At 41.2% G+C, this 21,137-nt stretch overlaps 2 protein-coding genes across 6 annotated transcripts in view; one reads left to right on the top strand and one right to left on the bottom strand.

The window, feature by feature from the left end:
- garnl3 (GTPase activating Rap/RanGAP domain like 3) overlaps window positions 1-12,931 on the top strand; it is a 71,047-nt gene extending 58,116 nt beyond the window's left edge. For 3 of the 5 annotated variants that reach the window (XM_027282027.1, XM_019269115.2, XM_027282028.1), the window contains 8 exons: window positions 32-98; window positions 312-419; window positions 2,450-2,568; window positions 3,140-3,275; window positions 5,929-5,988; window positions 8,852-9,070; window positions 9,196-9,316; window positions 9,416-12,931. In XM_027282027.1, coding sequence (XP_027137828.1) covers window positions 32-98; window positions 312-419; window positions 2,450-2,568; window positions 3,140-3,275; window positions 5,929-5,988; window positions 8,852-9,070; window positions 9,196-9,316; window positions 9,416-9,581 — 996 coding nt within the window. In that variant the 3' untranslated portion in view covers window positions 9,582-12,931. The remainder of the gene's footprint in view (window positions 1-31; window positions 99-311; window positions 420-2,449; window positions 2,569-3,139; window positions 3,276-5,928; window positions 5,989-8,851; window positions 9,071-9,195; window positions 9,317-9,415) is intronic. The other 2 variants (XM_027282030.1, XM_027282029.1) reach the window with 1 other exon arrangement.
- A 5,325-nt stretch (window positions 12,932-18,256) lies between these two features.
- On the bottom strand, window positions 18,257-20,864 carry ptges (prostaglandin E synthase). The gene is made up of 3 exons (XM_010750942.3): window positions 20,655-20,864; window positions 20,482-20,564; window positions 18,257-19,155 (listed from the first exon to the last, which is right to left on the bottom strand). Exons 1-3 carry the CDS (start codon window positions 20,769-20,771, stop codon window positions 18,906-18,908), a joined length of 450 nt encoding a protein of 149 aa, XP_010749244.1. The 5' UTR covers window positions 20,772-20,864; the 3' UTR covers window positions 18,257-18,905.
- Between the last annotated feature and the right edge of the window lie 273 nt (window positions 20,865-21,137).

Raw genomic sequence — 21,137 nt, 5'->3', positions numbered from 1 at the left:
TTCGCCTAAGCTGACTCGTCTCTGCCTGCAGGTAAATTTTGTAGCAGCCATTGATGTGTATGAAGACGGGGAGGCGGGTCTGCTCTTGTGTTACAACTGTGAGTCTCCCTTTTAATGTTTTTTGATTTCAGATCTCTGCTGTCAAAGCCTGAATGTTTTCACCTTCTTCTATCACACATTTCTGGAAAGAAAAATCAGAGTCTGCTTCAGAGTATTTACGAATTTCTACTGTCGTCCGGATAATCGGACAAATATCTGTCGACTTCCTTGAACAGAAGAAAGTAAATAAACTCCTCTTGTGCCTCTTCCAGATATTTGCTACTATAAGAAAGTTTGTCCGTTCAACGGCTCCACACCGATGATCCAGTCCAACACCTCCGACTTCCACTTCAGCTGGAACCAGATGCCCAATGCTATCGGTAGGTTACCACGGCAACAACGCTTCTGGGGGGGTGGGGGGCCCCACCCATGCTCATGCTGCTGCTGGCCTGGCCGGAGCTTGCTGTCGCCATGGAAACACCATGTGTAGCCACAAGCATCCGATTGGCCTATGTGATTATTTGTGTGTATGTGTGTGTGTGTGTGTTTTTATTAATGCAGGAAGGGATGAAAAGCAAACACAATTGCTACTAAACCTGTAACCCTGACCCTGTTGATGATGATGTTGCCGCTCTCGGTTGCTGTGTGTCCACACACACACACACACACACACACTAAAACAAACAAAATGTGCTGAGTAATAAAACAGATGCTCTGAAACATATCGGAGAGCCTCCGATTCAAAGCAACTGTTTAGTCAGTCTATAATCAATATTTTTTATGTTAACTAATGAATATGTTGCTCTCAGCCTTTCTGAGCATTTTAGTGTCTTTCAGCTCATCGTTTTTAGTTTTTATAGCCTGTAACTATTTTGGTTTGCTCTGCAACAGGCAGCTGTTTCCACCCAAAATATCAAAACAAAAAAAAAAGATTAATTGACCATAACGGGACCAAACAGCTGGTTTGAAATTTGCCTTTTAGCAGCTAAAGAAACACTATCTTGTTGCTAAGCTTGTCCAGTCCAGTCCTCGTCCAGTTTTCTTCCATCTTATCATAAGTCTCAGTCTCAGTCAAGCCACTTAAAGTGGGTTCAAAATGCAGCTGCCATGCAGCTGTTAACTAGAATCAGAATCAGAAACACTTTATTAATCCCCGCAGCTCCCAAACGGTAAGTTAAATAGTAAGTGATTGCAAGAAAATAAAACTTTAACACTATACACCTATACGATATCCTATTTTAACACTATATACACATGTATAAATAACAGTTAAGTAAAACCAGTAACAGTAAGTGCAGTATACATGTGTGGAAGATTTCACTTATTTATTGCACAAACCAGTTCGATAGCTACTGGACTTGACTTGGAGTGTCTGATATTTTGAGGGGGGAGTTGGTAGGAAAGACTTCTTGTGTCTCTCTGTGGAGCATCTTGGTGTCAGCAGTCTCTGGGCCAAAGGTGCTCCTGAGTCTGTCCAGCAGCTCATGGAGTGGGTGGGAGTCATAGTCCAAGATAGCCCACACCTTAGACAGCATCCTCCTTTCCAACACCACAGTCAGCAAGTCCATCTGAACTGTCTGATGTTACCTCTGCTCTTGCCGGTCTCCTTTTGGCTTCCTTTTAAAATTCATTCATAAAATCAACTACAAGATCCAAGATTCTCACAAGATTCTCAAATCTTGTGAGCCTTTTTGTCCATCCCCTGCTCCAAACCTCTCAAACCACCTTCCCCAGTCGCTCAGACTCTCCATCCCTCTCTTTGTCTTTGTTTTCCGTTTCTTGTTGCGCTTGTTTTTTTCATTTTGTAATGTATTTTTTTGTGCACTTTGTAGCTTTGTGCTTTAAAAAAGTGCTAGATAAATAAATCTTCACTTACTTACACATTTCCCTCAGGAGAGCTTCGATTCATCAGGTGGCCAGAAAACACAACTCCACATGAATGCTAATGTTGCTCTGTATCTGCTGGATTTATGGGCAACTACTTCATCTGTTAACACGTTGACCATATCAATATTATAAGGTGATAATACGCTTGGTGTGCTGCTCCCAAGGGGCCAAACAGTCAGTTATAGCAGGTTTAACCAAGACGAATTATTAAAGGCTTTGCTGTCAGATGGTTTGTTTGAGAATTTTCTTTAACTTGTCGACGATGTCTTCATGCTGTGCCGCAGTTCATTCTCAAGCTATTTTACATTTCAAGGAAGGAAGGAAAGGAAGTGCCTCGAGTCTAGAGCCTCTAGGAGATATATTCAGCCCAGTTCTGCATATATCATCGGCTAATGATGACATTTCAAAATGCCATTCTCGGTGAAACTCTTAAATGTCTCGTATTAGGGGGGAGTTTCTAAACGTTTCTAGTCAAACCTGGAGGGGGGCTGTTGTTGATCGTATGCTCGTGTTGTCTTTGCAGTCTGTGCGTTTCCTTACATCCTGGCCTTCACGACCGACTCCATCGAGATCCGACTGGTGGTCAATGGCAACCTCGTGTACACAGCCGTGGTCCCAGAGCTACAGTTGGCTGCTTCACGGGTCAGTATGCTTGACAGCTAACACAATATCACATCCGTGCCCGGATTTTTGTCAACACTGCACGCAGGAACTTTGTAAATAATTCATAATTCATGTGCAAAACTGGTCAGAAATGAGATAATCAGGTAGTGGAAATACATCAGTCTAGACGTGCTCTCTGAGATTGGCACCAGATGAATAAAACAGAACATACAACACACTCTGGTTTCACTCTAACAAAGCCCTTTTCTCCTGTGAGTCTTTTCAGTGTTAGCGGGTCCCACTCCGCGTTATAGAAGTAGCTGTCTCAGCTCTCTCATTTCAATCAATCTTTATTACCCTGGTGGGAAAAATGGCTGACAATCTGCATGGCTACAAAGCAATAATACACTTATAATTCATACACGCAGGTAATTTAACACAGACCGCAGTGTGCCTGGCATAAAACAAATACTCATTCCATCTCTTTGCTTTTCCTTTTCTCTCTCTCTCTCTCCATGTTTCACCTCCCTCCTCTAACCTCTCTTAATATTTCTTGGCATCGTTACATATCCGCCGTGTCACTCTATTGATCTCTTTCCCCGCTCTGCAGTCGGACATCTATTTTGTTTCGTCGGCTCCGGTGAGCTCGGCCTCCAACTGCAGTTCCAGAGACACCAGTTCCCAGAGTTCCCCGCAGACGCCCACCGGCTACGAGATGCCCGTGTTCCCCTCCCCGCTCGGTGATGGTAAGCCCCACACAAGAGAGAGAGAGAGAGAGAGAGCACCAGAGGATGTTGATATTAATGCTCCGGTATGAAAGGTTTTCAAATGTCAGTCGTGCCCGCAGACCTGTTTGACTTTGGACGCCGCTGTGTTAGCCCAGAGCTCGAGAGACATTTACATAAACTCGTCTCAGCAGAAACGCTTCATTGAAGTCGCAGCCTTTCTCCTCCAGAGTTCTCTCCGTCTCACAGTTGAATCATGGGTCGTTTTCTAGGGCAAGATATTTGATTGCATTCATCTCTCCCATCACCATTACCTCATCCTTTCCTACTGTATAATACGGACATCATTTTGGGGCTTACCACAGTTATGAAACTGGGAAAAGACCCAGAGCTTCAAATCTCCTTCACATAGATTCTTCTTTTACATTAACTAATATAATCCGACTGATGGCTTTAAAGGAGCAGTGTAGACGTGTATTTGCTGATTGCAACCTTCTCGTCTCACCCCGTCTTTCCTAGTTTAAGGAGAAACTGCAAAACATGCGACTAGCCCTATGTGTAGTCAGTGTTTAGCTGTAGAAATATGGTGACCCAACATGCACACAGCATCTGTAGATATAAAAAGGCCCCTTTAGAGTTAACACCGATATATTCTGTCAACAGAGCCCTCTAAATATTACACACTGGACCTTTAAATAATTTAGCCCACTACATACAAATCTTCACATATATCTTCAGCTATCTGCTTTATACTTGAATACTTTTTTTATAATTACACATATAGCATTAATACTCAGAGTTGCAGAAACCTCTGATGTGAAAACTTTGTGTTCATGCAGAAAACACGAGAAGGTGATTCATTATTACGGTGAAGAATTGATTGCCCCGACTGTGTTTTCCATTTTTCGTTGCTGTTCCGGGTCATTTTCAATTTTTTTACCTCTGCCTTGTGTGTTCAAACGTCCTCTGACATCCGAGAGTTTACTGCCGAGGAGCGGAGCTTTGGTGAGAGATGTTTGTCAGAATATCAGACGTAGAAGACAAACAGGCACGGACACGGTAACAAAGGATAATTGGAAAATTGTTTTGGAGGTTTTATGGAGTAAAATTGGTGTTTTTATGTTTTTCTTAATGTCAGCAATCCCTACTGAAACGCCAAAACCAAGAATTTTGATTTGAAGTCTGACTCAGCTTCTCTATTCTGTCTGCGGCTCCAGCTTCGGTGGCTCCTTCTAAAGATGCAAAGCTTTAAGGATTAGATACACAGACTTTGTGCACAGAAGTTTTTTTGCAAATATTTTTTTAATCAGGAGTAAATAGTGCTGTGGCCGCCGTGGTAAGGATTCAGCTTTAGTACTTGTTGCAGTTTTTGCACAGTTAGCACAGGGTATTAATCAATTTATTGTTGGTTTTGGTCTTTTCATGGGATTTTTTGATAATAATCTAAATAAAAATCTAGACTTTTAGAGGATTTAGTGACACCTAGCAGTGAAGTTGTAGATGCCCATGCTTCACCCACGATTAAACACTCACTGTGAGAGGACCTGCTCTATAAAGAGCTCATTTTAAGGAAAACTATTCTTATCTTCAGATGATTAAAACATACATATTAATAATATTTTCCATTCCTGCCAATAGATTCTCCTAAATGTTCCACATTAAACCTTTTAAAAGGTTTGCTCTCAGGCAGCCAACTCTAGGATTTTGCAGCATCCTTGAACACACCAATTTTCAAAACAATCAACCTACTTTTAAAAAAATTGTCTCCTGCGATGGATTAGTGTCTCTTCCGAATTGATTTTCATGTGATAGTTAAATGAATGGAGATCTATTGTTGCAGTTGGGAATTCAGCTTAAAAATGAATAATATTGGAAATATTTGGCATTTATGTAAATGTTTTTTTTTTCTGTAGCATCGTTAAAAGTCTTAAAAGGAACAGACTAATCACCCACATACGTCCCACCGCCGCCGCCGCCACCATTCAAGGGACACAATAAGTGTCCTCAGAGGCAGAGAGCGCTTTCAAGGATGATTGAGGATCAATACGAGCCCCTCCCTCCCATCATCCAGCCCACTTTCACTCCCTCCTCCATCTTTCATTGTGTGTTTGACCACTCGGAGTCGACACTCCCGCCGCCCCCTAAAGGCTGACCTCTTCCAACCGTCTACAAACTGTGTCACGCTCAGCTGTCATGAATGTTGTTTAGGACATACAGGTTTGCCATGATGGATCATGTTGTTTGCTTTAGACTTCAAGTCATCCTCGGGTGCATCCACGTCACTCTGACGGGCCGCAGGGAAGGGTTAGAGGAAAACAATTATTAAAATGTTCTGGTCGTGTGCACCATAGAGGCGGTCTTTCTCTGTTTTCCCTGAGCGGAGTGGATATTTACAGGTCCCATTAAGGCTAACAGGGTGAAAGGTTTGTCTGTCGCCGCCGCCGCAATTGGCCGAGGGCAGGCTTTTATGCTTTTAGGCTGATTCGGGTAATCATTTCTCTCGAAGGGATTCTCATTCTCTTTCCTGTTTTTTTTAAGCTGGTTATGCATATGATTCTGCATCACCGGGAGTCCAACGCCTAACAGACCAAACCTACTGTGTGTGTGTGTGTGTGTGTGTGTAGTGTGCTGTATGTTACTGTGTGTGTAACCCTCTTCTTCATCCCTGGTTCAGATTCTATACGGATTCCCTATGGTACCAAGCTTTCCCTGTACATGTCTAAGGATGCCGAAGGTACTGCAGGATTCTCCCGCAACTCGTCCTCAGTTCATGAAAAAAAAAAAAAAACCGCTCATAACGCTGCCCCACTAACATGCACATGTTCCCAGAGTGTATCACCCTGTCTGCTCCAAGGCGGCATGTTGACTTGAACGTTGGTTGAATGTTAAGTGAACATTATGTCTTCCCCATCCCCCCTTCTGTCTTAACTAATTAAAGCATTAGTGCGAGGAAAGAGAGAGAGAGAGAGAGTGAAAAGGGGGAAGGAAAGGTGACGGAGTGCAAAGTAAAAAAGTGAGTTAGGGGAGATAACGTTGATCAAGGGTGGAGGGTTTTTAAATTACGGAGGGGGAAAGAGAGGAGGAGGAGGAGGAGACGCAGAGAAGGTAAGAGGGGGGAGAAATGGGAGGGGTTGTGTACAAGCAGGAGGTTAGGGGAGAGAAGAAGGGAAAGAGGGAAGGAGAAGACACGTCTGCCGCAGCATGATTTACAGATTGCACTGTCGCCATGGAGACTTTTGTCAGCCCTCTCTTCGATCCAAAGTGGTAGTCCAAACAGCGGTGCCACAATCTGAGGGGATGAGGGTGGGAGAAGGGGGTGTATAGCACAAGGAGGAGAAGGAGGAGGAAAAGGAGGAGGCTGAAGAAGAAGAAGGTGGAGAAAGGTGGAAGGGGTGCTGACAAAAATCCCATCCTCTAACTGCCTGTGTGCCTGCCGTATCTGCTCCTCGGGGAGGGTTTCATCTGATGTAATCGCATCAGTAATGTGAACAAGATGCTGTTACTGATGTGGCTGCTTGCCGCCACCTCCCTCCAGCTGGCTTAAACACACACCAAAGACCTGCAGCAAAAAGCAGCTCTGGAGAATTCGACCTCAATTAGTGCTGGAAAAAAAACAAAAACGCTTATATTTAAATTAATCTGCCAGTGCGACGGAGTGTGACACCTCACCCTGGTCCAGAAACGCATGTGGAATATGTTGATCTCCGTGATTATATATTCCATATGACTGCATGCTTTCCTTTTATGCATTTATTGACGTTTGTTTTGTTTTATTTCTTATTATTTTTTTGCTGTGTGACAGCGCAGGTACAGGAAGAGAGGATCTGTAACAACACTAACACAGTGCACCTGTCAAACAACAGCAGTGACCCTCTATTTTTCTCCGTGGCTCTTTACTCACCTCTCAACCGCTGACGTTCCGGATGAGACGGTCTTCTCTTTGTGCCTTCACATTAATTCAGTCTCATCCATGTTACTACCAAGCCTGTCTCAGTGGACCAGGAGTGCGGGCTTGCTGAACTGCAATGCTGCGCCCTGATGGCATAATTGGGCACTGCATGTTGGCACACTGCAGCTTTTTGCGGGCAGATTGTTGCCATTCGGAGAAAAAAAAGAAAAACTCCAAAACATCCATTTAATGTGGCCCAAACAGATTTTTTTGACGCATTTATAGTCTCTGCTGAATAATAGATGGTCTGCTATAAATGGCTACAACTGAACAGTTTTATTACATTAGCTCTCTGTAGGAAGGATGATTAATTTTAAGATCACATGCTGTTTCGGTAAATAGGACTATTAATCATGTCAGAGTGTCTTCATCTGGATATGGAGGTTCGGTTCTGTTAGTATCAGCTCGTCAAAACCTCCAGACTTGTGTGAGGTTTGGTGTGTGTGTGTGTGTGTGTGTGTGTGTGTGTGTGTGTGAGCGAGAGAAAGAGAGAGACACTTTATTTAAAGTCACAAAAATTACCATTTTGCATCTTTTAGTTCATAAACTACCGAGCACGTTTTTCTCAACATGACCCTCAGTTTTTTAGATTGATTTCTTACATCCGTTGACATTAATTTAATGAGCTTGAAACACGCTTGAATCATATTAAACTCTTTTTATATTTGTTAAAGCTTCATAAGAAAATGCTGTTGCAATCAAAAACTTCCTCTATTGGTGCATTCAAGGACTAGTTAGGCCGCATTAGGCTTTTAACAACCTCACAGTATGTTTGCTTGCTATGTTTTGTTTTTCTGATAATATAAAACCTGAGAGCAATGTCAAAGGGTCATTGAATGCACCACCAAGAGGGTTTCAAAGGCGTCGTTTGACATTTGGGGAAATATTCAAATTCACGCTGTTGCCAGGATTGATACCACTCTCATGTCTGTCTGATAAATTTGAAGGTGTTTAAGAAGACAGCAACAACTTTTTCTCTGATGGACAAATACCGGGTGATGATACAAAACTCTTCTAACCATCTGTATGAACATTTTAAGTAACTTTAATTAACAAACATTTCATTAAAAGCTACAGTCTTTATATAAATTAGCTAAATTCAAGTCACTAAGTGAATTTTTGAGATGTTTTAACATTTGGGCGGAGCCAGTCTAGCTGTTTTTTCTCATCACTATGCTAAGATAACCACCTTCAGGATTTAGTTTCATCTTTGTCGGACAGACATGAGAGTCGTATCCATCTTCTTATTCAACTCTTGACAAGAAATTGAGAGTTAAACTTTCTCTAGTTTCAAAATAATCACTATTTCCAACAGCATTATCCTGCAAGAGTCTTGTAATTTTGAAAAAATATATATAATACTTCACAAAATGTTCAGTGGCTGCATGGAAACACATGCACAGGCTATGCTTTAAATACATAATGCATTTCTGTAGCTAATGAGCTAAAACATGCAAAAGCATTTTAGTGCGTCAGGTTGTGAGTTTCATACATTTCACATTAACAGCCACACATTTCCTTTTCCTTTTTATATGTGTCTCTTTTCTGACATCCTAAACCCATCTATGCTCTTTTTTTTTTTTTTATCTTTCTGACTTTACCCGCCGCTCTCTCCTCCACCTTTCCATCCATTTCTTCCTCGTCCCAGGTGAATCAGCATGTAAGCACATGTTCAAGATCCCTCTGTGTAACTTGGTGGGCCGCAGCATTGAAAGACCCCTCAAGTCCCCCCTGGTCAACAAGGTGCTGACGACGCCGGGCCCCACCATGGTGGCCCCGACTCCCCTCATCTCCGCAACGCACTCGCTTTCACTGTCGCGCATGGAGATTAAAGAGATAGCCAGCCGCACACGGAAGGAGCTGCTCGGTAAAACTGACTTCTTGTGAATGTATTGAAGCAGTATTCTGTGCCCTGGCGACTTGTGTATTTCCCAAATGTCGAACTCTTTCATTTAACTCATGCACATTTTCTGTTACCTCACACCGACGAAGGCTTGACAGAGGAACCGAGCGGGAAGTCGGACAGTGGAACAGTCAAACAGAGGAAGATGAGCAAGAAGAACACTGAGGAAGAGCCCAAAGCACGAGCACTGACGTCAACGAACAGTGACAGGTGACGCCGACAGATTTCGACAGCAGCATCAGCAGCAGCAGCATCGTACGTTTTTAAAACGTGATGTCACCTGAGCTAATATCTCTCTGTGCACAGCAGGTTAGCCTCAGAGTCTGTCGAATCAGACCTGGACGTCCAGCTGCATTGTTCGTCCAGTTCGGAGGCCGAGCCGGAGAAGGCGCTGCTGCGAGCGGAGAGCCCGCCTCTCGCCAGCGCATTCGCCCTCTCCACATCCTTTGAAGAAGATGTCCTGGACCTAAAGTGAAGACAATCCCATCGTGCACTTCTCTGCCCACCCACTCCTGTACTGTCACACTTATTTTTATTGTTTTGGTTGGTTTGCTTTTAATTTTGTCGTTTGTTGAATCCTTTTTATTTTTTTCCTTGTTTATATCCCTGTATCTTGGGTCTCCCCATTCATCGGACAAGATGGGTGCAGTGGGAGTTAAGGAGATGTGTCAGTGTGTGTGTGTTTGTTTTCACGAGCAGTCCCCTCAGCCACTGTGTGTTGGGTGTTTGTGTTGCCCTCCCCGCAGCAAATAACCCAAAGAGGCGATGAGGTTGTGTAAGATGCCGTGGTTTATTCAGAGTTCTCGAGATAATGTTAACGGTTTGATCCCAAACCAACAAACTGAATGTAAATCTGCGCACCGAGGCACGACAAAAAAAAAATCTCATTCACAATGCCCTCTGACGTTGCTAGAGCTTAATATGTGTTGTATATTATGTGGTTATTTCCGATCCACTTTCAAATGTTGTATGATATGCATATGTATGTGTACATCTGTTTATACATGAAAATGCATACACAGCGGCAGGCGTGTATGCCTGTCATGCCTGTGATGCATATTTATAGATATATTATAAAAATCCATTTTATTCCCATATTTAGTAAAAGTATGATGTTTTATGCTCTCTGCACATATTAGTCCTTATTCCTCTCCTTATTCACAGTATACAGGTAGACAGGGCTGGAGGCAAAGTCTCCCACAAGTGCCATTTCCTCCACAACATCCTCCACTGAACTACACTTCTAAACAGCTCACCGTATTCTGGTGTCTGACAGTAGCAGCCATGATTGTGGTCCACGTTAGATTACTACGGCGATACCCCACAGCTTCATTGAGTTTGGATAAATTCACTTACCGGAGGCACAACGCGACATTTTTACCCAAGAAGAATGATTTTAAAAAATAATAATAAAATCTGCATGACCTGCCTTTGCTACAAGTGTTGTGTCTCCTGCGCCAAAAGAAAAAATAATAATAATAAATTAGCTTCTTTGGAAACCACGAGGTCTGCGACGTCATATCAAACACAGCAGCATAGAGCAAACCACAACCTGAGATGACGGAAAGAGTGCGGATGTTAAAAGCTTTTTTCTTTTTTTTACTAGACTGTCGTGTGATGATGGATGGTAATTATAGATAAAACCACAAGTTATAGATTAAAAACTAAAGTTAAAAGATATTATTGTATAGAGAGATGAAACTATCTTGACAAATAACTAAACTAAAAAATAAGGGGTGAAATATTTTTGGTGTTTTTGAAGTGGTCCAAGGTGTTGAAACATTTCAAATGCATACTGAATTTTAGACATGGATATCTTTAAGAAATTGTCATCTTTAGCCAACTAAACTAAAACTAAACTAATACATGCTGTAGGTAGAATTAAAAAAATCAATAACTGTCCATGAAAAGCAACTAAAACTAAAAAGAAATAAACCTATCACGGATTCAGCGCTCACTGGGGCTAACTATTTTAAAGCTTTATGTATTATTTTAAATGTGATCCACAGAGGTTCAGAGTCCACATGCCTTGCTGGTTTTCATTCCAGGTGTCCTGATTTACAGCTCGGACACCTGGTGCAAGGCTACAGCTATGAATCGTCGGCCAGTTCACAAGACACCGCTGACACTCCAATTTTCTTTTATTCCCATTTCACCATGTGCCCATTGACAAACAGCTAGACACGTCTTGACACACCTGCAAAGAGTTTAATGTACTGATCATATATCAGACACGCCGCTAACTGAACTCAAAGGTCTTTGATCAGGCAAAATCTGTTTCAGATCAGCTGAAGATATTCTGATTCGCCTACATTTCCCACAATGCAGCTTGATAGCATCTTGAATTAACCCCCTCTCTCTCTCTTGTAAAGCAACCTTTTGGTAGAAATTGGTATTTTTAAGATTTAGTGCCCCCTGTTTCAGACCATCGTCGTAAATATGGACCATTGTACATGTGTATTTGTTATGATTATGTTACTTAGGATCAAAAACTAGCACCACCGCTAAAAGTCAGTCCCAGATTGACTCTTGTCTGGCGGATTCTTGCTCCATCAATGTCTCCTTCGGTCTCTTCACCTCTGCCATTATATCCACAGAGGCTGCTGAGCCTGGTTGCATTGCCTGCTTGCCCAGCTCCTGTTCTGGCACGACACCAGTGTTGCTTCCCGTCAGTATTTGCCTCGGTGGTCCAGAAAACGCCTGTGGCATAAACACTAACACTCCCCTCGGTGCTCTGAGCTCACAGTCCGGGCAGCCCGACTAACAAACTGAGCTGACTACCTAACAGCAGCTATAGTTTGCAGCAGTTTACTACACTGTCCATCATAAAACTCATAATATTCGATCCGGTTTTCCCAAAATCAGTGAAATATTTGGTGCTGTGCGACTTAACGTTGTTATTAGGATGTTATGTACTTTTCGTGGGTGATCATACCTGGAACATAAAGTCACGTACGAATGACAGAGACATCATTAGCATCAAAATAATAAAAAAAATCTGTTATTTCATGGTAGAAAAGTTTCAGTATGTTGCTTATTTTAACTTAATCTCAGCAAACAGACTTAAACATTTTGCCCTATGGGCCTCAAAGTGACATAATCAAAGCAAAACACTGGCTACGTTTGGACACCACAAACAGATTTTATACAGCAGAATCCACTCGCTCACTCACAAAGACCCTCTTTGAGGAATGAGCTATAGATGGAGTGGTGCCTCTCAGCTTTACTCTCTTATTAGATGAACTGCCTGACCCGGGTGTCACTCATTGGCAATTTCCATCACCATGACAACCGTTAAGCGCTGAATGAGACTGTGCTGATTAGACTGGTCTCTGGTGGTGTCACCGCTGCTTTAATACAGATACAAACATTTTATTTCCGCTCATTTCATCACTTCATGACTGATAGATGCATGTTAAAAAAAACAATTGACTGACACCTGAACACACAAACTAAACTCCCAGTAGCTTAGACACCAGCTGTGTCACCATCACTTGGTTTCTCCTTACACTAAAACTCTCATTTCAACACCTTTTTCATTGCTTACATTTTATTTCTCACCCTTTATTCCAACCGTTCACACTCCTAAAAAAGGTTAAACCAGCAATGCTGTTCAGCTCCCAGCTACTCATGAAGCAATGCAGCTCAGCATAAGTCCGCCCAGCAGCCAGCAATCCCCAACGCAATTATTCCAGAAATTGCATAAATATAGTTTTTCTTTGAACTCAGCGCTGAGGTCATTAAATCAGTCCCGTGAGTCAGCGTGAATCAATCAACATGAAACAAGAAAGATGAGTAATGAACACTAGACAGTCGGGGGGAAAAAAAGGAGAAAGCTTTAAGGACGCACACAATCTGTGAGCTGTGGTTCTGATCACTCTAACGTGGGTATGACAGCACCTCGATGTGGTGGTTTCACAACACAGCAGCCTTCAACATCTTTGCATGAGCCTCCTCCTCTTCCTCTTCCTCCACCTCCCTCCTTCCTTTGCCCTCACACCTTCTCCCCCTGTTCTCCTCCTGCCTGTCGCAGTGTGAAACCCTCCAACACTATAACACAACTCAGAAAAACTAAGAAGGGAAGAGGAAGAAATGGGAATCAGGGGTGGGATTTTTACTAAAAAGGTACTCTACTTTAGTGTTTATTACTCTGGATGAGTGCGGGATGCCCGGCAGTTACAGTTTACGACACTGCTTCTCCCACATATGATGTTCCTACTTCTCCTGTATTTCTGTCGAGTACTCTTTGTTCCTACCTCCCCTTGGCATTTTCACTGTTTGTTTTGTTTTTTTCTTTATTTTCTTTTTGTATTTGAATCTATATTTACTGTTTAGACTGTTGCTGAACCTCTCTGTGATATCAAAACGAAAGAAAAATTAACAAAAAAAACACCAAGTGTCTTAAAATATTGTATCGCCATCGTTTTTAATGCCAAGTACTACTTGTAAATGTTTGTGTATCAAATGTGGCCTCAAATGAAACTGAACTATATTATTATTATTATTATTATTAATTATCATTTGAGCAATTATTTTAAACAAGTGCTGTAGACCACTGCTGTGAAAGTAGTCGATTCTGTTCATTGATATGTAATAAATATTTATGAAATTTGAACTTTTGGGCTATTATTTGGAAACACTCAGTTTCCCAGAGTGCACCAGGAGTCCAGAGGCTGCTGCTGTGAGCAGGTGGATGTTTGTAATCAGCCAAACGTCGAGTCTCTGCCGTCTGAGAAGGTGTTTGGTGCAACCAGGCACCAGATACAGTCTTTGCTTGGATCAACACAATAAATCAGCAGTTCAGATTTGTTTATATCTGCTCAAAAACTCCAAATATTTCTCTCTACAACCATCATTCATGCAACCGTTTCACACCAGCAGCGCTCCGTTTACTGGTTTTACTCAAATGTCTCACGACCAGCAGCGCTCCGTTTACTGGTTTTACTCAAATGTCTCACGAGTCTTTAAAGAACAGAGGTGTTACCTCCTAATCATACTCATTCAGGTTCAAACAGAGTCAGGGTGCGGCTCGCTGCAAACTCTGCTGCACTAAATGGAACTGAGCCTTAATTAGTATCATTGGAAACGCCTGAGCTGACCTGAGTATTTCACGTTGAAATAGCTGCTATAGGGTGTTGGTGAGCTCAGTCGGTGGAGCGTCCGCCCCATGTACGAACGCTCAGTCCTTGCCGCAGCGGCCCAGGGTTCGAATCCGACCTGTGGCTCTTTCCCGCATGTCATTCCCCCTATCTCTCTCTCTCCTCATAATCCTGTCACTCTTCAGCTGTCTCTATCAAATAATGATTTAAAATACCAAAAAATAAAAAAGGTATGCTGTAAAAAAGGTCTATTATATATGTGACTAAGAGCAATCTGCAAATGTTATTTCAAGGTCAACATGTAGTCACAAAGTTTTTGCAGGTATGTTATCTCATGACAGGTCTTAAGGTCTTAAGACTGTGTTGTGTTGGCCTTCTTCTGTTTTATTTCAGGTCTCAAGTACTCAGAGTACAAGATCTCAAGATGGCTGTGTCTTGCCTCTTTTTTTTTTTCTTGGTTTTGTTCTCGGCCCCTCCTGAAAGGCCGGTGCACCCTCTTTGGTTTTTGTCTGGTTGTTCATTGTGTTTAGTTTAGCTTTGGTTCAGGTTACAGTTTCATAGTAAACTACCCATACTCAACGCTCTGCTTGCTGACATAACACAGTATAGTTTGCTGAAGCACAGTTGAATTTAATAATTAAACTGTTTCTGTGCGGTCCTCCTTTTTTATGTTCTTCTTTTGGACCTGATGATGGCTCTACATTTGAAATGAAGTGACTTCATCTTCTGTAGGGAGGCCCACCAACAGATGGACTGTTGTTAGGAAAGTTTTATGTCCTGTGTAAAAGCATGTTTGTTTTGACAGATCTGGTAGAAATCCTAGTATAAGGAGGCCCAAGAAAGACAAATATATATCGGGGTTGTTTCCGAAGCTATAAGATGAGTAATGGATCTGATAAGAAAAACAATAGAGGAAGGTCAGAGGAATGTAAAGGGCGTCCACATGTGTCAAACGTATTTCAAGGTTGTGCTTTCTATGTTGAATGAGATTGATATTAAACCATCAACTGTTGTGAATATTTAACTGTTTGCCTCTTAGTCCAGAAGACCCTTCCTAATTAATTGCTCAACTTAAATGAACTTATCATATTCATGTTCCAAATGGGATTCATTGTATTAATTTTGGTGATCCCTTACCTCCATGCTGGAAAAGCCAACATATACAGCACTGGAAAAGAAGGCAGATGATCACCAGAGTTATTAAGGAAATATTATGAGGAGAACACAAATGTCTGTACAAAATTTCTTATTTTAATAATTAATTTGTAAGTAATTTAATCTTTAATCTTGTTTTGTATCAAGTCAAAATCATTTTCTGCACCGGCGTCCAAATGTGCTTGTTTCAATTAGAGAGAAGAAAACTGATATCAAAAACATTTTTGCAGTATAATCTCGATTTTTCTCAAGCCTCCTTTCCTCACTTTGAGCTGTTAATGACACGGTGGTACGATTCCTAAAGGGATACAAGCACACACACACACTTAACGTTTCATTTCTACCAGATCAAACTGTGTCTGCCTCTGTGGTATTTACTGTAATTAAAACAAAATTGGAAAGTCAAAGTACCACCTGTGCTGCCATGAAGGCTAACGAGGAGTTTGGGTGTGGTTATGTAAGAGGCCACACACAATTTGTTCCCTCAGAAGGTGAAAACTGAAGTCACGTGACTGTTAATAAGCAGCGATGGAACAAAGCTAAATACATTTACTCAAACAGTAGTGTAAATATTTTACTGTGTACTTCTACTCCACTACGTTTCAGATGGAAATATTCTACTTTTTACTCCACTACACTTCAGATTAAGAGTTCACGGAAATGAAACGTGTGATCAGCTTATAAAATAAACACAATGTTAAATAAAAAGCCATGCATCATCCTGATTTGTGACACATGATGTGCCATATATCTATGTCATCATGTCCACTAAACTAAGCTAAATTTTGATAAAAATGGTCAAATAATCGAATGTTTTTAGTTTTAAAAAGCAAAGATTACAGTAAATACAATATCGATCATAAATACAAAACTTAAAGGTCCAGTATGTAAGATCTAGGAGGTTGTAATTATAGATTATGTCAAGAAATATAGAGAATTATATGGCAGAATAATGTCAATAATTATGTTTTCATTAGTTTATAATCGGGCAGCATGGTGGTATGTTCTCCCTGTGTCTGTGCAGGTTGTCTCTGAGTACTCCAGCGTCCTCCCACTGTTTAAAGACATGCATTTGATTTGGTTGGTTAGTTAGTGACTTTAAATTACACATAGTTTGTCATGTATGTGTCAGCCCTGTGATGAACTGGCGAAGTGCCTAGGGTGTTGCACAATGCAAGCTACTGTAGGACATCCTCCAGCAACCCGATATGGATGAAAACTGTTACAGGAAATAGATGGACTGATAATTAATAATTGCCTGATAATGAGAATTTTATTATCTTGAGGCTTTTATATCTACAGATACGGGTCCTCATCCACGGAGTCGGTCATTTTGAACCGCCATGTTTCTACAGTAGCGGTCAAACTAAATCACATTTATTTCCCATTTCACAGTTTCTCCTTCATGCTAAGGGAGGAGAAGTTAGATACCTCTAATAAACTTTGAGGCAACACGACATCATCATTTAAAGCTGTTACGGTGAACTACTTTGCCAGTTACAGAGCCGTACGATGATTTATTTGTTTGTGTCTCTGTGATGAACGCTAAGGCCAATGTTCACTCTGGACTCTACCAACCCCTGAGGATAATATCAGGCTCTTTAGCTGCTGAATGTTCCACCATGTTCCAGAGCTGGTCTTTAACTGCGACTGTTTTTGGATCACATAATGTGGAGTGGTTGTTTTTTTTTTCCACTGAGAAAAAAACAGCTGCCTGCTGCAGTCCAAAAAAACAACGCTATGAAAACAGTTCATTTGCAGATCCAACAGCTGAATAATGAGCTGAAACTTGCCACACTGTTTACTTTTATAACAATATCGATCACAGCTGTTTTAAAGGATCCAAACACTTTATCTGCCAGTGTTGATTGTGGCCACAAGGTGGGGATGAATAATGACGTAACTGCACCTTTTTTCTGCAGATTTTTCTGCTCAGTTTCTCACTGTTTTATGCGAGTACTTCCACTCTCCACTCTTTTTATTAAAGGAGCCTAAACCCTGTAAACTAGACCTAGTCTAACATAAATTCCTGACGACGATCAGCCAGGGGCAAAAGTAAGAGCTGTTACTTGATCTGAACAGAAGGATGAGGGAAAGTTTTGTATTTAGCCATACGTTTCCTGTTACCCATCACGTTTCTCCACATTGAGGTCTGTGATTTTTGTGTGAGTCACCCAACAAAACGTGAGAAGAGAAGAGAGGAAAAGTGAGGAGTATAGGAAAGAGGACATGTGCCTTGTTTCCTTTCACCCTGAAGGTATAGGCATGTTGAGACGACCACACGGCTGACGCATACAGGATACAGACACACCCCTGCCTGTGTCCCCGGCAATTAGTTTTATGTTTCACCCAGGTCATATTTTTAATTGTCATTGACTTTAAACCAAAGGATTAGGGCCAGGATTTTCCATTCCTCCCACCTTCTTCTCTGGATTTGTTGTTTTTTTTCTTTTCTTTAGTCATCACTGGTAGGAAAATCACTGTAAATTAAACTTCTGGAAGTACAGTATCATCTGAGGGCTGGGAAATGCTCGCTCGGAGCCAAAAGCAGGTCACAAAGGAGTGAGATAAACAAGCCAAAGGTTGAGATTTCATTCACGCAGGCTGACATGCAGAGCACACATGCTGTAATTGTGCCCAATATGAACACTTAGATTTCTATATAGTTTCCCAGCCCCATTCCAGGTCCCCTCAGGATACAAAAAACGAGCACAGCACAGCCAAAGGTCTTACATAATAGGTAAAGGAATGCTGGAGCTTTGCCGCAGACTTCTGGATCCTCTCACAAACACAAAGTGGGGCCCTGTCTCATAATACTAGAACAAACTGTCTCTGCAGGACTTGGCAAAGGCGACAGAAAAACTTTTCTACCGGAAGACAATCGAACTGACACACGTTCAAGTAAGTAAATTGTTTTATTGTCTACAGAAACATTGTATACGTTAAATTAATAAATACATTTTCACAGATAGAAATAAAATATTACAGAAAAACCATCTTTCATCATCTTTTTTTTTCTCTGCAGGTTGTTGCGAGTCCTTTCTTATTCCTTCCACGGTAAAAAAATTTAAGATGTTACATCAAAAAACACATCATCGGTCGTCACGTCAGGATCCATTATAGCTGTGTTGTTGATACCATGAATGGTGGTCTGTGTTGTGTATAAACACAAAAGGAGGATCGGCATACAGTGCAGCGCTGCTTTAAACTCTTTTCAGTCATTTCAGAATAAACCAGGTGAAAAGCTACACACACACACACACACACACACACACACACACACACAAAAGAGCAACAACCTTCATTTTGCATATTAAATACAGTGCAAGATGACAACTTCAAATGACTTTTAGGACTTTCTCACAGTTCAATCTTGTAACAAATGATAAAAAAATACTGAAAAAACCCAGCTGTGGTGTCATCCCACACATTATTGCACTGACAGTCTTGTTTTTCCCTCCACAGAGGCCCTTTCAGGGGATCCTCCTCCTCCTGCTTTTTTCCACCTCTAGTTCATTCCCTGCCCCGTATTAAAAAAAGGTCATTCAGGCATATTCTGCCACTGCCATCAAGATCTGCACAGCCATGGAGAAAGAAGGTATCTGTGCCACGGTGTAAGCCAGAGAGCGAGTCGGTGCTCGCAGGGCAAACAAGTAGGCAACGCTATGCAGCACACGAGCCAAGAAGAAGACCAGGAAGTGAAGGCGGGCCACAGCCAGCGAGGGTCCAGTCATGGAGTAGATAGCACCCAGGAAGAGGAAGGGGAAGATGTTCTCCATGTCGTTATTGTGAGCTCTGTCGGAGGTAAAAGCACAAGCGCACATCTGTTTTTTACAACACCCGTGTCATGCTGTGATTCGTTTGAAGTAAAAGTAAAAGTCACTTCTTGTGTAACTCTGTGAATTCTCATTAAGGTGACTCAGTTTTATTGAAGACCAGAGGAGGAAATCCTGGTAGTGAGAGTGTCATCACAAGGTCCTCTTTATATGTGTTGTGCAATGTTTCTCTGTGAAATGTAATGCATCATGAGTATAAAGTGGTTTCTTAGTTTCTGAAGTACAAGTATCTGAATTAATGTAATCTTAGTTGCATTCCACTACAGACGTCTGTGGCTTTCCAGCCCAGTCAGACTTCCTCTCTACTCAATGGGTCCAAAGTTGCAATAATATTATTCTTGCAAAAGGCAGCCGGAGGGCTGTTTGAACACATTATGTCGTAGCAAAGTTTTTTGTTTTTAAAGAAAGATTTGCATCTTGCTTTGCTTTGCTGTTGTCACACGTCGACAAGTTAAAACAAAGTACGGCTCCAACACAGGCTGCCAACTCAACAGAGGAAATCTGATGCCCTCATTGATAGTCATAAAAAAACAAACACACAAAATAAGTGCTCCTAATGGAAAATCAACAATTACAGGAAATACTGTAGTGAAATTAATTAGTCCGAGTTTTTTTTTTTAATTATTATAAGTCACACAAACCCTGGACGAGAGCTGTGAACACTCAGTATTTAACATTTGAACATAATTACTAATCACAGAGAGACACAGTGACTGAATGACACTTAGAACAGCAACATGATGTACTTATGTCACTGCGGTACTTTTTTTTTAAACCCCACTATCATTTCAAAGCTTATAGTTACTTTAGACTTTACATAGGAACTTATAAAATATGATCAGGACTGCAGGACTGCAAAAGTCGGTCATGGGTGATATTTTTTCTGCATGGAGTACTTTTTCCTTTTTAATACTCTAAGTACATTTTCTTGATTGTAAATGTTTTTTTACTTAAGTAATATTTCCAATGCAGAACTAACAGAGTGATTTTACAATGTTGCATTTGTACTTTCAGTGCAGGACTTGTAACAGAGTATTTTTACAGTGTGGTATCAGTAGTTTTACTTCAATAAAGGATCAAAATACTTCAGAAACTTTTGATAGTCGACTCAAAAATACCTATACCTAACATTTTTTAAAAATTAAAAATTTCAAAAATTCAAAAATTTACAAAACATCTTTTTCTTGTGGTTATAGTCTCTGTTTTTGCAGATTAAAATCTTTGGACATAAATTAATAACTTTTCTTTTCAAAGTAAAAGCATGACAAACTTTCTCCTCTCTTACCTTCTGCATCTCTCCACGTCTGGATCCAATCTGTAAAACTCCAAACCTCCGTGTCTCAGCGCGTCCTCTGGGTTGGCAAAAGCCTTTTTAGGGAAGGAAAAAAAAACTTGGCATCAGTGAAAATCCTTCAGTGCAGAAATCAGATTTCTCTCTGCTCTCTGATAGTCACTCACCTTTTTACGCAGCCTCACTTGTCCCGTTATTATCGCGATGATGTACATTTTTAACAGCAGAAGCACTCCGTAGAAAACAAAGCAGGAGAAAACTTCATTCCTTATGATGACTGCCATGGTTTGTTTGAATGATCAACGAAAACTGAGGCTGGAGTAAAAAATCAAGGCAGAGCTCTGAGCTGTGGAGTGACCACAGGGGGAGAGGAAAGCGGGTTTTGTTTGCTCTGCCTCCACCCACTGTCATGATGATAGGTCAGACAGAAGATCCCATTCATTATTCAGTATTCGGTGAATCACACTTTCTTGGCGACTTTTAAGTTATACAGACACTGATGACAGTCATAAATCACACATTTTCTTGGAAGTAAAAGTAACAGTATGACGCCAGAAAAAAAACATGTTCATTCAAAAAGCAAGTATTTAAAATGAGACAAAGTCAGAGTATTATTACTTATGCTCGCTAGATATGGAACAAATTGTCTG

This window comes from Larimichthys crocea, chromosome IX (genome assembly GCF_000972845.2).
Source record: "Larimichthys crocea isolate SSNF chromosome IX, L_crocea_2.0, whole genome shotgun sequence".
Taxonomy (NCBI): domain Eukaryota; kingdom Metazoa; phylum Chordata; class Actinopteri; family Sciaenidae; genus Larimichthys; species Larimichthys crocea.
The sequence above is the reverse complement of the archived record's forward strand: the minus strand, read 5'-3'. Positions and strand labels throughout refer to the sequence as shown.